This window comes from Pseudorasbora parva, chromosome 23 (assembly GCF_024679245.1).
Source record: "Pseudorasbora parva isolate DD20220531a chromosome 23, ASM2467924v1, whole genome shotgun sequence".
In the NCBI taxonomy this organism is placed as follows: Eukaryota; Metazoa; Chordata; class Actinopteri; order Cypriniformes; family Gobionidae; genus Pseudorasbora; species Pseudorasbora parva.
The window spans coordinates 21,386,665-21,399,318 of NC_090194.1; the positions used below are offsets into that span (position 1 = coordinate 21,386,665).

General features: G+C 37.9%; 1 protein-coding gene across 3 annotated transcripts; it reads left to right on the plus strand.

Moving 5' to 3' along the window:
- Positions 1-1,346: 1,346 nt before the first annotated feature.
- Positions 1,347-10,503, plus strand: fut10 (fucosyltransferase 10). Of its 3 annotated transcripts, XR_010901190.1 has the most exons (5): positions 1,347-1,584; positions 2,332-2,533; positions 6,447-7,282; positions 9,638-9,937; positions 10,018-10,503. XR_010901190.1 is itself a non-coding variant. In XM_067432735.1 (4 exons), the coding sequence occupies exons 1-4, from the start codon at positions 1,504-1,506 to the stop codon at positions 9,860-9,862; spliced, it is 1,344 nt and encodes a 447-aa protein (XP_067288836.1). In that variant the 5' UTR covers positions 1,347-1,503; the 3' UTR covers positions 9,863-10,503. The 3 variants fall into 3 exon arrangements, 2 of the variants coding, with proteins under 2 accessions (XP_067288836.1, XP_067288837.1); XM_067432735.1 differs by having other exon boundaries at positions 9,638-10,503; XM_067432736.1 differs by having other exon boundaries at positions 1,367-1,477; positions 9,638-10,503.
- Positions 10,504-12,654: the final 2,151 nt, after the last annotated feature.

Here is a 12,654-nt window from a genome sequence, read left to right on the forward strand (position 1 = left end):
GCCCTGGTGAACTTCATCTATTAATGCAGACAGAATTAATACAGTCCATTCTGTGTGTGTGTGTGTGTGTGTGTGTGTGTGTGTGTGTGTGTGTGTGTCTGTACAGTATACACTAATCAGACATAACATTATGACCACCTAATAGGGGAGAGTGGGGTGCAACCTCTTTTTGACTTTCTCAGTTTGTGTAAATCCACTTGGGGTTCAGAGTATTTTTTTTTTCAACATTAATTTTACACGTCTAGTACAATTATGTGGTTTTGTTGGATTAATACAGTGTATAGCCTACTGTTTTCTTGATTTACCCCAAAAGAATGGAAGTGAAATTTGACAACATGCCCCATAGTACATACACATAGTACATCTAAAGCAATGTAACAGTTTAATGATCTACAGCAAAATAGATTTGGTGAGCACTAAACAAATATTGAATTACAACATTAGTCATTTCTTGTTAGAAATGATATCAGAAGTGGAAAATGTTGGTAAACACATAGCCTACATTTACCTACAAACTGACCGGTAAACGCAACTTTTGCTCACCATCTTTTTTTCTAACTCAACTGTCACAGAATAGAACGCACAGGATTGTGGGATATCAAAGGAAGCGAATGATACATTTATGCTGCATTCAAAATCAAAACTCTCAAAAGTGAAGCTAACATTAGATTCGGACGTGCCTTGCCTTCCTACCTTGAAATGTGTCCTCCAAAGGCAGCATTTCCCAGGATACGGATGCAGCCTCAGTGTTTCTCAAATGAAACAGATTAGCTGTTAGTTTTCTATGATGTGTGTAATGTAGAGAAATGTATTAAATATTTTGTTTTACAATTGCAAAGCAGATAATGTGCTTTCAGTTTTGGCAAACTTGGTCTGAAGAGATTAGGCATATGAGCGAATGTATACATTGCATAACATTTATTTTTTAAGGACAAAATCTATTCAAAATACTACTGCGGCTGCTCAGACTGTGATTGTGCTTCATATTTACAGTGATATCATACTTATATTGCTATACACACATGGTTTAGGCCTCAGTGTATCTTCAGAAGGACATCTGCAGCTTCCATGAGTAATTTTTTTTTTTGTAAACATCATGCTATTACACATTGTAGGCTATATACCATTGCTAAACATTTGCAATGTGTCTTTTTCTCCAGACACTATCACACAGCAAATAGCAAAACTATTTCTTTGCTGACCCAGTGATTTAAAAAAAAAGATCAAACAAAACCTGAACCCTTCGACTTCACTCGCCTCAAAGTATGTGTTTCCATGGTAACACAGTTGTAACTTCCTTTCTGTTGTTTAAAGTGTCTATGGTTTAAAGGGGCGCATAACGGAAGTGACGATGCAGTTACGGAAAGACTCGGACAGCAGCTATGGGATCAATAAATAAACAGGAATGAATCATGCAGATAGGCCTATTCGAAAAACATACAATCAAAATAAATAAGCATAGTATTAACTTTTAATGGTACGCTCACGGACAGCGTGTTTGATATGTGGCGAATCTCAGTTAAAAAACTTTGTGCTTTTTGTCTCTGCGCGTGTGCGTTTGTGTTTGTAATCATGACATTTCAGGTAAAACATTAACTTTATCATTTTAACAGAAGCTTCAAATAGTCGGCAAAGTTTGGCACACTTAACATCAAATGTTTCACGTTGTTTTATACCGAGAGGCTGTCTCTACACTCAGTAAGCATCTCTTTTAGACCGTGCATGCGCTCGAGATCAGTCGCATGAACGCGCTTAATGGAAGCAGCTCACTATGGTTTGAGGCTATGTAGTGCAATTCTAAACTTAACAGAAAAGAGCCATAAGTGTGCTCGCTTTCAAGTGTCTCTTGTTTACAGGTGTGTCCGCTGGCTCTTGGGATCTGCTCGAGTCTCACTAACAGTTGGATAAATCTCTGTCCTTTTCCTCATCCTTGGTATTTCCTTTTTACTAAAACCTCCCCCTTTCCATCCTTGTAACCTTACATATAAAACAATAAATGCTGATTATTGTTTGATGTTTTAACTATTAGATGCATTGCATTTCACATATAGGAGTTTTTATGACAGCTTTTAAAAGAGAACTCTTGTGTTTCTGCAGGCAGTATTACACTTATGAATATTAACCATGGTTTTATTGTAAAAGTGTTAAACTATGGTTGAGTAGTAAAGCCATAGTTAATTTGTGGTTACCATGGTTTAACTATAATAACCATATTTTTTTGGTTTTATTTGTAGTAAAACCATGGTTCATTTTCGTAAAGTCTCCCCTCATGTCTGCAGTAGTAAGCTATCAGTTGTCCCGTATTCACACTCAGGCTTGTCTCTCTTGTAGGTTATTGTGCAGTTGGGACGGTTTGAGCAGGACGCTCACGGACAGCAGGTCACACGGGCAACAGAGATCCCTGTCATCGTGTGGTGGTCTCCTCTGACAGGGGAACTGGGACGCCTCGGACATTGTGGCCGTAACAGATGCTTCTTCACTGTTAACAAGTCCTATCATTCCCATCCACAGACAAAAGCTTTTCTTTTCTATGGTGAGTGTAATTGTGGCATAAACATTTATTTTATACCCTCATTCATAAGCATTTGGTATATACTTATTGAGGATGCACTAATGTTAAAATTCTGTCCATCTAATATAAACAAGCCGATAATAACATTTTGTCTAAATAAATGAAAAATAAAACGCTCGAAAGTAATATCAATAGTTTTAAGTGTTACAAATTAAGCCACCACAACATTATATCCAGTATGAAAATGGATATTTATTCAGAAAATTTGCTAAAGATTACATTTAATAATGTTATTCAATTATTAGTGATTAAGTTCTACGTAATTGTTAAATGACAGCAAAGGTAATCTACATGTAAAAATGTCAAACATTCAAACATAAACGTATTAATGACAGACCATTATTCTAAAGTGTTACCGCCAAACATTCATAATACATCTCATAACCTTGTAACCTAAATAACTGTTATGTAGAAACATTCATTTTTTTGTAAAGCTGATTTGAAACAGTATGTATTGTGAGAAGTGTTGTACAAATGAATGTAAATTGAATTGAATTCCTATTATACAGAACAACCATTTAAGTTTTTTAGCTCTCGCAAAGCAATTACTTATATATATAAAAAAAAAGTATGTGATTTCAGACAGCCTCTGATTTGGTCTCGTTTTATCGCTCCTTGTTCTGTTCCTAGTTTGCTGTAGTTTTTCTAATGTATGATAATGGCTGCGTCCGAAACCTGGAAAATGCTGCCTTCGGAGGACAAATTTCAAGGAAGGAAGGCATCGAGCCACGTCCGAATCTAATGTTTGCTCTACTTCCTGTCTCCTGAGATACCTTCATCTGATCGATTTTTAAAGGCATCATTCATGTATCCTTGGCTGCCTTTGATATCCCACAATCCTGTGCTTTCCATTCAGTGACAGTTGAGCTGGGGGGAATAGATGGCGTCCAGAAGTTGCGTTTGATGTCAGTTTGTGTGTAAATGTACATTTTTTACCAACATATTACATTTCTGATATCATTTCTAGCGAGAAATCACTACTGTAGTAATTGAATATGTGTTTAGTTCTCACCAAAGCTCTTTCTATTTTGCTGTAGATCATTAAACTGTTACACTGCCTTAGAAGTCTGTTTGAAATTGGTCCCGTGTGGTGCCTTCGTGCACAAACGCTGCCTGCAGTCATTAGCTGTGTTTCATTTCGTTAAATTTCGAAGGCTGCATCCTCCGGAGGACACGTCCTGTGTAGGATGCAGTGTACGAAGTGTCCTCAATCAGAATTAAACGAGACGTCCTTTGTAGGACACACAGGCAGGAAGTATCATGTTGCTATGCCAACACATTCAGCCTCGTTGCGCTCTCACGCCAGTTTATATGAATGAAAATTATTTAGAACTTGAAAATTACAATGAAATGTTTCTTGTCTTGACAGCAATGTACTGTTCTAAATGTTTAAAAAGCACTAAAGCGTTGTAATCATGTTAACCACAACTATCTGTTTGAGGTAATAGAACTTAAAAATAAAAACAAGCTTGCATGTATATCTGGCAGTGGTGCAGTTTTTTCATATAATATAAAAAAATATATATGACGGTTGTTAACAGCGACGCAAATAATTATGGGTTATCTCCAGCCGCGAAGGCTACACCTCATGCACACTCCGAAATCCTGTGAAAGGAGGACGCATTCGAAGGCCGCATTTGGAGTGTCCTTCTCAATTTTTTTGAAATGAGACGGCCTTATGACGTATGCACCCTTCAAATGCGACCTCCGGAGGAAGCAGCCTTCTGAAATGAGACACAGCTATTGTCTGATGAGGCAGCGAGTCAACCAGTCAGCTGCCTAGGTTTTCGGATGCAGCCAATGTGTGTCTATAGCCACCCATTGTGTTCACCTGTTCCTCGTTTATTCTCTCATTTAGACTTGTCAAGTCGCCTTCATTTATATAGTGCTTTTTACATTATAGGTTAAGATTGTTTCAAAGCAGCTTGGTAATAGGAAATTAATGGAAGAGGGATTGGTTTGGCTGTACATCAGCTCTAGAAAAAAGTTATTGACCAGCTAATCATCTTCATGTAAACTTAAAAAAAATTAATCTGTGAGAACGATGAATAAATGAATAAATATGAATAAATAATCACCAGTTCATCCACCTAGAACAGTATTTCCATTACACTGTAAAAAAAATATTTAGAAAAAAAGTTACCTGGTTACCTTAAAATTTTGAGTTCATTGAAATTAAAATTTTGAGTTAATACAATGAGCATTTTTTGAGATTCGATAACCTTTATTAAAATATTATTTAAAGATTTTGTAAGCACATTGTGTAATTGTGTGTGTTTTATTTCTGATGACGCAGTGAAACATGGCAAATAGTGCTATTTTCATGATTTATCAATTTTTTTATGTACTTATGATACAATAATATTTTGAGTTTCTATTTATTAAACAAATTTCCTTCATTGTATCAACTCAAAGTTTTAATTTCAATTAACTCATAATTTTAAGGCAACCAGGTTACTTACTTTTTTAAGTTAAACCAACAAAAAACAAAAAAATTTTTTTACAGTGTATAGGGATGCACCGATACCATTTTTTCAGAACCGATTTGGTCCGATATTAAAAATTCTGAGTATCGGCCGATACCGATACTAAACCGATCCGATACCAATGCAGTTTTGTTTAAAAAATCTATGTAGAATTTCTAAACCTTTGTCTGTTGAATTGAAAATCAATCTTTTTTGAGTTAAACATAATCAACTAAATACTGACTTCATTATAAAGAAAAACAGCAAATAACAAAAATATAAAATCACAATTTATGACAATAAATAGCCTACTACTATAGATGGTGAATAAATTAGATTAGTGAATAATTCAGCAGCAAAGGTTACAAAATCAAGAATGCACAATAAGTGTATAAAATCTAAACATTTAGTGGGGGGGGGGGGGGGGAAATAAAGGAAACCACAAAAGTGAATAAGTAATATATTCAAGTAATATAACAAGTATAACAGGTATATATATTTGTAGAAACAGGGCCTATATTCGAAGAAATTACATTTATTTTAAATGTATAGTGCATCTTTTTAATGAGGCAGCAATATATTATAGATAGGGCAGAACAAGGAAGGCTATTAATAGGGCTTTCATAGCGCAAAAGTATTATAATATAGAGAGGCTCAAAGTGCAGGATGATGCGCTTCAAGCTACAAGGAGTCACATGCTCACAGCACGCTGCGCTCTGTGCCTCCGTCCACATCGAGAAGTTCAAAGCAAGATATAGACGCGTCGTGTATCTATGCAGTATTCTTATAAGCCATTTATTTTAACAGTTTAACATTTCAGTTACTGTGTGTGAAGAACAATATAATAACTAGTCCAGTGTTGTGATCTAACAGACCCGGTAGACAGTAGCATGATTTACAGCAATAAACGCCAGCAAGATAAAGTCATTTTATTAGAAACCATAGAGCGATATCTACAGATCAAGCATAATAACAGAAACAATAAATAATCTTGTAGAGAGTTTCATCGCATTGACAGTCATAACCGAACGTGACACAGTTTGAAAGCTGAATGGAGAACGACTGACAGCCACTGCGGAGGGAAGCATGCATTCACGTGAACTTAAATTTAATGACTTAAACTATGGAATGGCTTCAGAAAACTTATAATATAGTGCATGAATCATTGATGATGCTTTATAATGTTTTTGAGCCTTTTGTGGGGCACTGGGGCTTAACAGTAACAGAATATTATATGCACAGTATCAGATTTTGATCGGTCCTGTCTGATCAATACCGATCCTGGGGTATCGGATCAGTGCATCCCTAATTTCCATGTTTATTTATTAAATCATAATATTAATTTTTATTTTATTTACAATAGCATGTTGACAGACCTAGTACTGAACACTACTTTTTTTTTAAATTAGGTACAGATTTCAGCATTGAAAGTCTCCCTCTTCCGAGACATGAGTTGCACCATTGGGCACTGTTTCATGAGGAGTCACCCAAGAATAACTACAAGCTTTTCCATGAGCCGCTCATTACCCTTTTCAACCACACAGCGAGCTTCAGCCGCCATGCTCATCTGCCCCTCACAACGCAACACCTGGAGGGCATCCACACACTCACTGCACAAACACACCTGCTTCCTCTTGCCTACAAAAACCACCTGAGGAAAACCCTAGCGCCTGTGGTGTACGTCCAGTCTGACTGCGACCCGCCGTCTGATAGAGATGTTTACGTTCAAGAGCTGATGCAGCACATTCAAGTGGACTCGTACGGACAGTGTCTTCATAATAAAGACCTACCACCCCACCTAAGAGACTCAACTGCAATGGACGATCAGGATTTCTACCAGATCCTCACCCAGTACAAGTTCATCCTGGCCTTTGAGAATGCCATCTGTGAAGACTATATCACTGAGAAACTGTGGAGGCCGCTTAAGCTAGGTGTAGTGCCAGTGTACTACGGAGCACCTAACGTACACATGTGGTTGCCAGATAACAGGAGCGCAGTCGTGGTCGACCCCAAAGAGCCGCCGAAGAAGCTGGCTCAGTATTTAAAGAGACTGGACAAGAATGATTGGGAATATCTGAAATACCTTGAGTGGAAGCACAAGCGTAAAATCTCAAATGTGAATCTGGTGACAGAACTGAAGGAACGTCCGTGGGGTGTTCAGGACATCGGTCAAGATAACTTTATTGACGTCTTTGAGTGTATGGTATGCAACAGGGTCTGGGAGAATATCCACAGGCAGGAAAAGGTAATGACAATTTAGATACCAGATCTGCAAGATGTCTGTTCATCTGGAAAGCATCTGTGGTGTACAAAACATCTTTAAGATGTCAGTTTTACATATACAGTTGGTACGGAAAGTATTCAGACCCCCTTAAATTGTTCACTATTTGTTATATTGCAGCCATTTGCTAAAATCATTTAAGTTAATTTTTTCTCTCTCATTAATGTATACACAGCATCCCATATTGACAAAAAAACACAGAATTGTTGACATTTTTGCAGATTTATTCAAAAAGAAAAACTGAAATATCACATGGTCCTAAGTATTCAGACCCTTTGCTCAGTATTTAGTATAAGCACCTTTTTGATCTAATACAGCCATGAGTATTTTTGGGAAAGATGCAACAAGTTTTTCACACCTGAATTTGGGGATTCTCTGCCATTCCTCCTGGCAGATCCTCTCCAGTTCTGTCAGGTTGGATGGTAAACGTTGATGGACAGCCATTTTCAGGTCTCTCCAGAGATGCTTAATTGGGTTTAAGTCAGGGCTCTGGCTGGGCCATTCAAGAACAGTCACTGAGTTTTTGTGAAAGCTGTGTGCTTAGGGTCATTGTCTTGTTGGAAGGTGAACCTTTGGCCCAGTTTGAGGTGTTGAGCACTCTGGAGAAGGTTTTCGTCCAGGATATCTCTGTACTTGGCCTTGTATTAATCTTTCCCTTAATTGCAACCAGTTGTCCTGTTCCTGTAGCTGAAAAACATCCCCACAGCATGATGCTGCCACCACCATGCTTCACTGTTGGGACTGTATTGGACAGGTGATGAGCGGTGCCTGGTTTTCTCAATCAATCAATCAATCAATCAATCAATCAATCAATCAATCAATCAATCAATCAATCAATCAATCAATCAATCAACTTTATTTATATAGCGCTTTTACAATCGCAATTGTGTCAAAGCAGCTTCACAGTGTCACACAGGACAATATTGCAAAAAAATTAGATTTGGCTGTACAGTCATTCTGGAGAAAACAGTGATGTTATCAACTTATTTTAATTTATTATATAGCGACAATGTTGGCAGATCAGTATTATAGTTTATAGAATTAATTAAAACCTAATTCATAAATTGTATTTGTATATTTAGTTGAATAACTTTGATCATAATTTTAGTGTCCCCAACTGAGCAAGCCAAGCCAAAGGCGACAGCTCCACCACACATACCGCTTAGAATTAAGGCCCAAAAGTTCTATCTTGGTCTCATCAGATCAAAGAATCTTATTTCTCACCATCTTGGAGTCCCTCAGGTGTTTTTTTTAGCAAACTTTCATGTGTCTTGCACTGAGGAGAGGCTTTCATCGGGCCACTCTGTCATAAAGCCTCGACTGATGGAGGGCTGCAGTGATGGTTGACTTTCTACAACTTTCTCCTATCTCCCGACTGTATCTCTGGACCTCAGCCACAGTGATCTTTGGGTTCTTCTTTACCTCTCACCAAGACTCTTCTCTTCTGATAGCTCAGTTTGGCCAGACGGCCAGCTCTAGGAAGGGTCCTGTTCATCCCAAACGTCAACCATTTGAGGATTATGGAGGCCACTGTGCTCTTAAGAATCACAAGTGCAGCAGGTTTTGTTTGTAACCGTGGCCAGATCTGTGCATTGCCACAATTCTGTCTCTGAGCTCTTCAGGCAGTTCCTTTGACCTCCTGATTCTCATTTGCTCTGACATGCACTGTGAACTATAAGGTCTTTTATAGACAGGTGTGTGGCTTTCCTAATCAAGTCCAATCAGTATAATCAAACACAGCTGGACTCAAATGAAGGCGTAGAACCATCTCAAGGATGATCAGAAGAAATGGACAGCACCTGAGTTAAATATATGAGCACCACAGCAAAGGGTCTGAATAATTAGGATCATGTGATATTTCAGTTTTTCTTTTTTAATAAATCTGCAAAATGTCAACAATTCTGTATTTTTCTGTCAATATTGGGTGCTGTGTGTACATTAATGAGAAAAAAACAAACTTAAATGATTTAAGAAAATTGCTGCAATATAAAAGATTTACAAATTTAAAGGGGTCTGAATACTTTCCGTACCTACTGTATTCTAAATCATAAACATCTTAAAGCCATTTTCTAAATGTCTATTTAACGTCTGACAGGAAACGTCCAAGAGACACTGTAAAAAACATGCCTTCCAGATGTAAACGCGCACATCAAATAGACATCTCTGAGATGCACATGAGATGTATCCCTGACAGGATATGTACAGTTGGAATGTCCGCCTCATTCACCTGTGCTTTTCTCACATCATTTACAAGTTGAGCTGATTTTGAAAGACTTAATTAAACAAAACGTTTTGTCTCTTTTACTATGTCAATGACAGAAGCTGCCATCTAAAGTCTGGCGGGCTGAAGAAAGCCACCTCAAGTGCCCATCTCCAAAACTGTTTGATTTTGCCGTGACCTCAAGCTCGTCTCTTCGGCATATGTGGAGAGTCAGTTATGAGCAGTCCAAGAGAGAAGCCAGAGCGCTCGGACTGATGCTCCTCAGGAACAGAAACTTCACTGTGACGCAGTTCTGGAGAGAAGTCTTCCGAGAGGAAACATAACTGAACTGTAGTCATCATGTTTATGTGGATGGTGAACCTGTGGGCTGCATTTCAGGAGGAGAAAGGAACTTTAAGGTAATGTGTAATTCATAGGTCTGTTTTCATGTTATGTGGAAAGTTAAGCAATTTCATTTGTAACATTATCTTTATCACAGATAATCTTTATGTGGACATGACGTTGAAATTCAAGCATGTTGCTGTTCGTCTGCGTCATTACGTAATGTCTATAGACATAAAGGAGGAGTCCAGCAAGTAGTGGTATCTCATATACATTTATAGCCTTTTCTCACAGCAGCTGGAATAATTCAATGTATCATTTTGATGGTGGATCATAGTCCAGAAAGTTCCAAATGACAATCATCACTGACAACTGGAGATTCACTCCAAGTCAAAAGCAAAAGATTAGACTACAGAAATTGAAATCTACAGGTAACACTAATACATACTAGACACATAGTCACGCAATAGGATGTTGTTAACATTAACAATTTGAGAACAAATTGTAACAATAATAATCATTTGCACGGTTTGATGTGATATGAGCCACGCGATCGTTAGATTTGGCAGGATTGGACACCTATCACCTCACACTGGGAGCTGTAATAAAAATCTGTAATCTGTAATAAAAAACATAAAAGATGTGTGTCATTGTGTTTTTGTTTATGGACTGTGACATTCATAGATTTATTCATAGATTCTGGTTGAAGTTCTGCAACAATTACGTTTTTTGTGTGTTTCCTGAGCATCTCACTTGTGTTCACATGAGATTATTGCAGAAGGTGGAACAGGTCTCGTGTGTTTTCATCTGCCTGTGTTGTCAGTGTTTATTGTTAAATACTTAAGGCAGTAGATGTTGCCTAATATTCATTAAACAAATTACAACTTTACACATTCTAGTATGATTATGAATTTTGTATAAAAAGGCTTCTCGAAAAATAAAATCCCCTTTTTTATTGCCGTGTAGTCTAGTTAGAATTGCTTCCTCTTCACTTTTTTTGACACTAGATGGAGACAAACATCCACAATGTATGAACATAGGAGCCATTACAGACAGTATTTTGTGTCTATGTAGACAAATAGCGATGTAATGGTGAGTGGCATGTTGATCATATTCTATATTTTATATATATTCTGTATTTTATATATATATATTTTAGATCATATTACATGCTGCTCAATGTACTACTGTTTATTTTTGTACCTGAGAGGTTGTCAAACTAGAATAAGCTTTTGGCATTTAGCTTACTGAGAAGTAATGTTTACAATTAGTTATTCAGAGGTTGTTTTAATCATAATCTCATGTATTACGGGGTATGGGGGTATATAATTGCAACCATGAATATATATAATCATGGCTGCCGAGGTATGGACAAGCCCTGAAGGTATGTCTACATGAATGGCCGAATCAGGGTTTCCCAACAGAATATTCGACCAGAGTGTCACACTCCTTCCACTGGCTCGTCATCCCCACAGGGCATCCTGGTGCCGTCACTGACCCGTTCCGACGCTTGTTTGCCCATTGTTGGCTCTTTTGGCGGTGGACAGGGGGTCATTATAGGCACTCTTATTTGTTATGCGGCTATACATACACAGCGGTGTAGTGACCCTTTCCTCCCATAATATCATAAATATTTTGTGACTTGTACCACAGTAGACCTGTTTGCTTGGACCAGACGGGATAGCCCTTGTGAATCGATGAGCCTTGGGCGGCCAGCATCCTGTCGCTGGTTTGTGGTTTGTCCCTCCTTGGACCACTGTTGGTAAATTCTCACCACTGCTGACTGAGAACAACACAAGCCCTGCCGTTTCAAAGATACCCTGACCCAGTCGCCTTGCCATTACAAGTTGGCCCTTGTCAAAGTTGCTCAGATCTTTATTCTTGACCATTTCTCCTGTATCCAGACCTTAATATGTGGCCATGAGATGATCAATGATATTCGCTTCACCTATGACTGATTATAATGTTTTGGCTCATTTGATACTGAAGTTGATTCTACAGTAGGTTTAAAATGAAATCTATGTACAATAAGTGTGGTTGAAATCCATGTAAATTTCTTTTAATCTGCTACAAAACTTAGGAATTCAAATGTTTTAATAATGAGTTAAAACTTCAACAGCAACAAGGCATTGCTTCACATTTACCAGTCTATCAAATTATTTTGATAGTCTCTAGTGTGACATTTCAGACAAAAATACTCTAGATACATAAAACTTGCTGGAATTACAGATAAGTTTCAAGTGAGTACTTATCTCTGCTGCAGAGCTGAACAATGTAGACAGTATGAATCATTGCATTCTTTTCTTTGGTTAAGTCCAGAAATCATCATTCTGGAACAGCACATTTAGTACTGTTGGCAAGTTCTGTTGTCTTACATGTAATACAGAGATACATTTCTGATAAGTTGCTAGCCAACTGAAAGGAATGTTAAAATGATGCAAAGATAGCAATGACTGACAGTGGGAAGCATTTGAGATGTTGCAGTAGTGCGTATCAGTCTGGAGATTAGCATGTTCAGATAGGATGAATGGCAGGCTGTTTTATGAAAAGAAGCTCTGATAAGTGTCACGTTTAACAAGATCTGTGACTCAATGGCCGGGGTAAGCCAGAATACTTGGTCACAAGTTTTTGGATCTGGCTGTTTCCCCACATCAGGATCATTAACTAGCTAGCCTAACCAGAAAGACATCCTTGCTCAGCTGGCTTCAGCAGAATGACTATTTTTTCATAAAAAATCATGCTGGTCAATGCAGGTCTTTACTGCAAAGTCATGGTGGTGCCTTCACCAGCTATC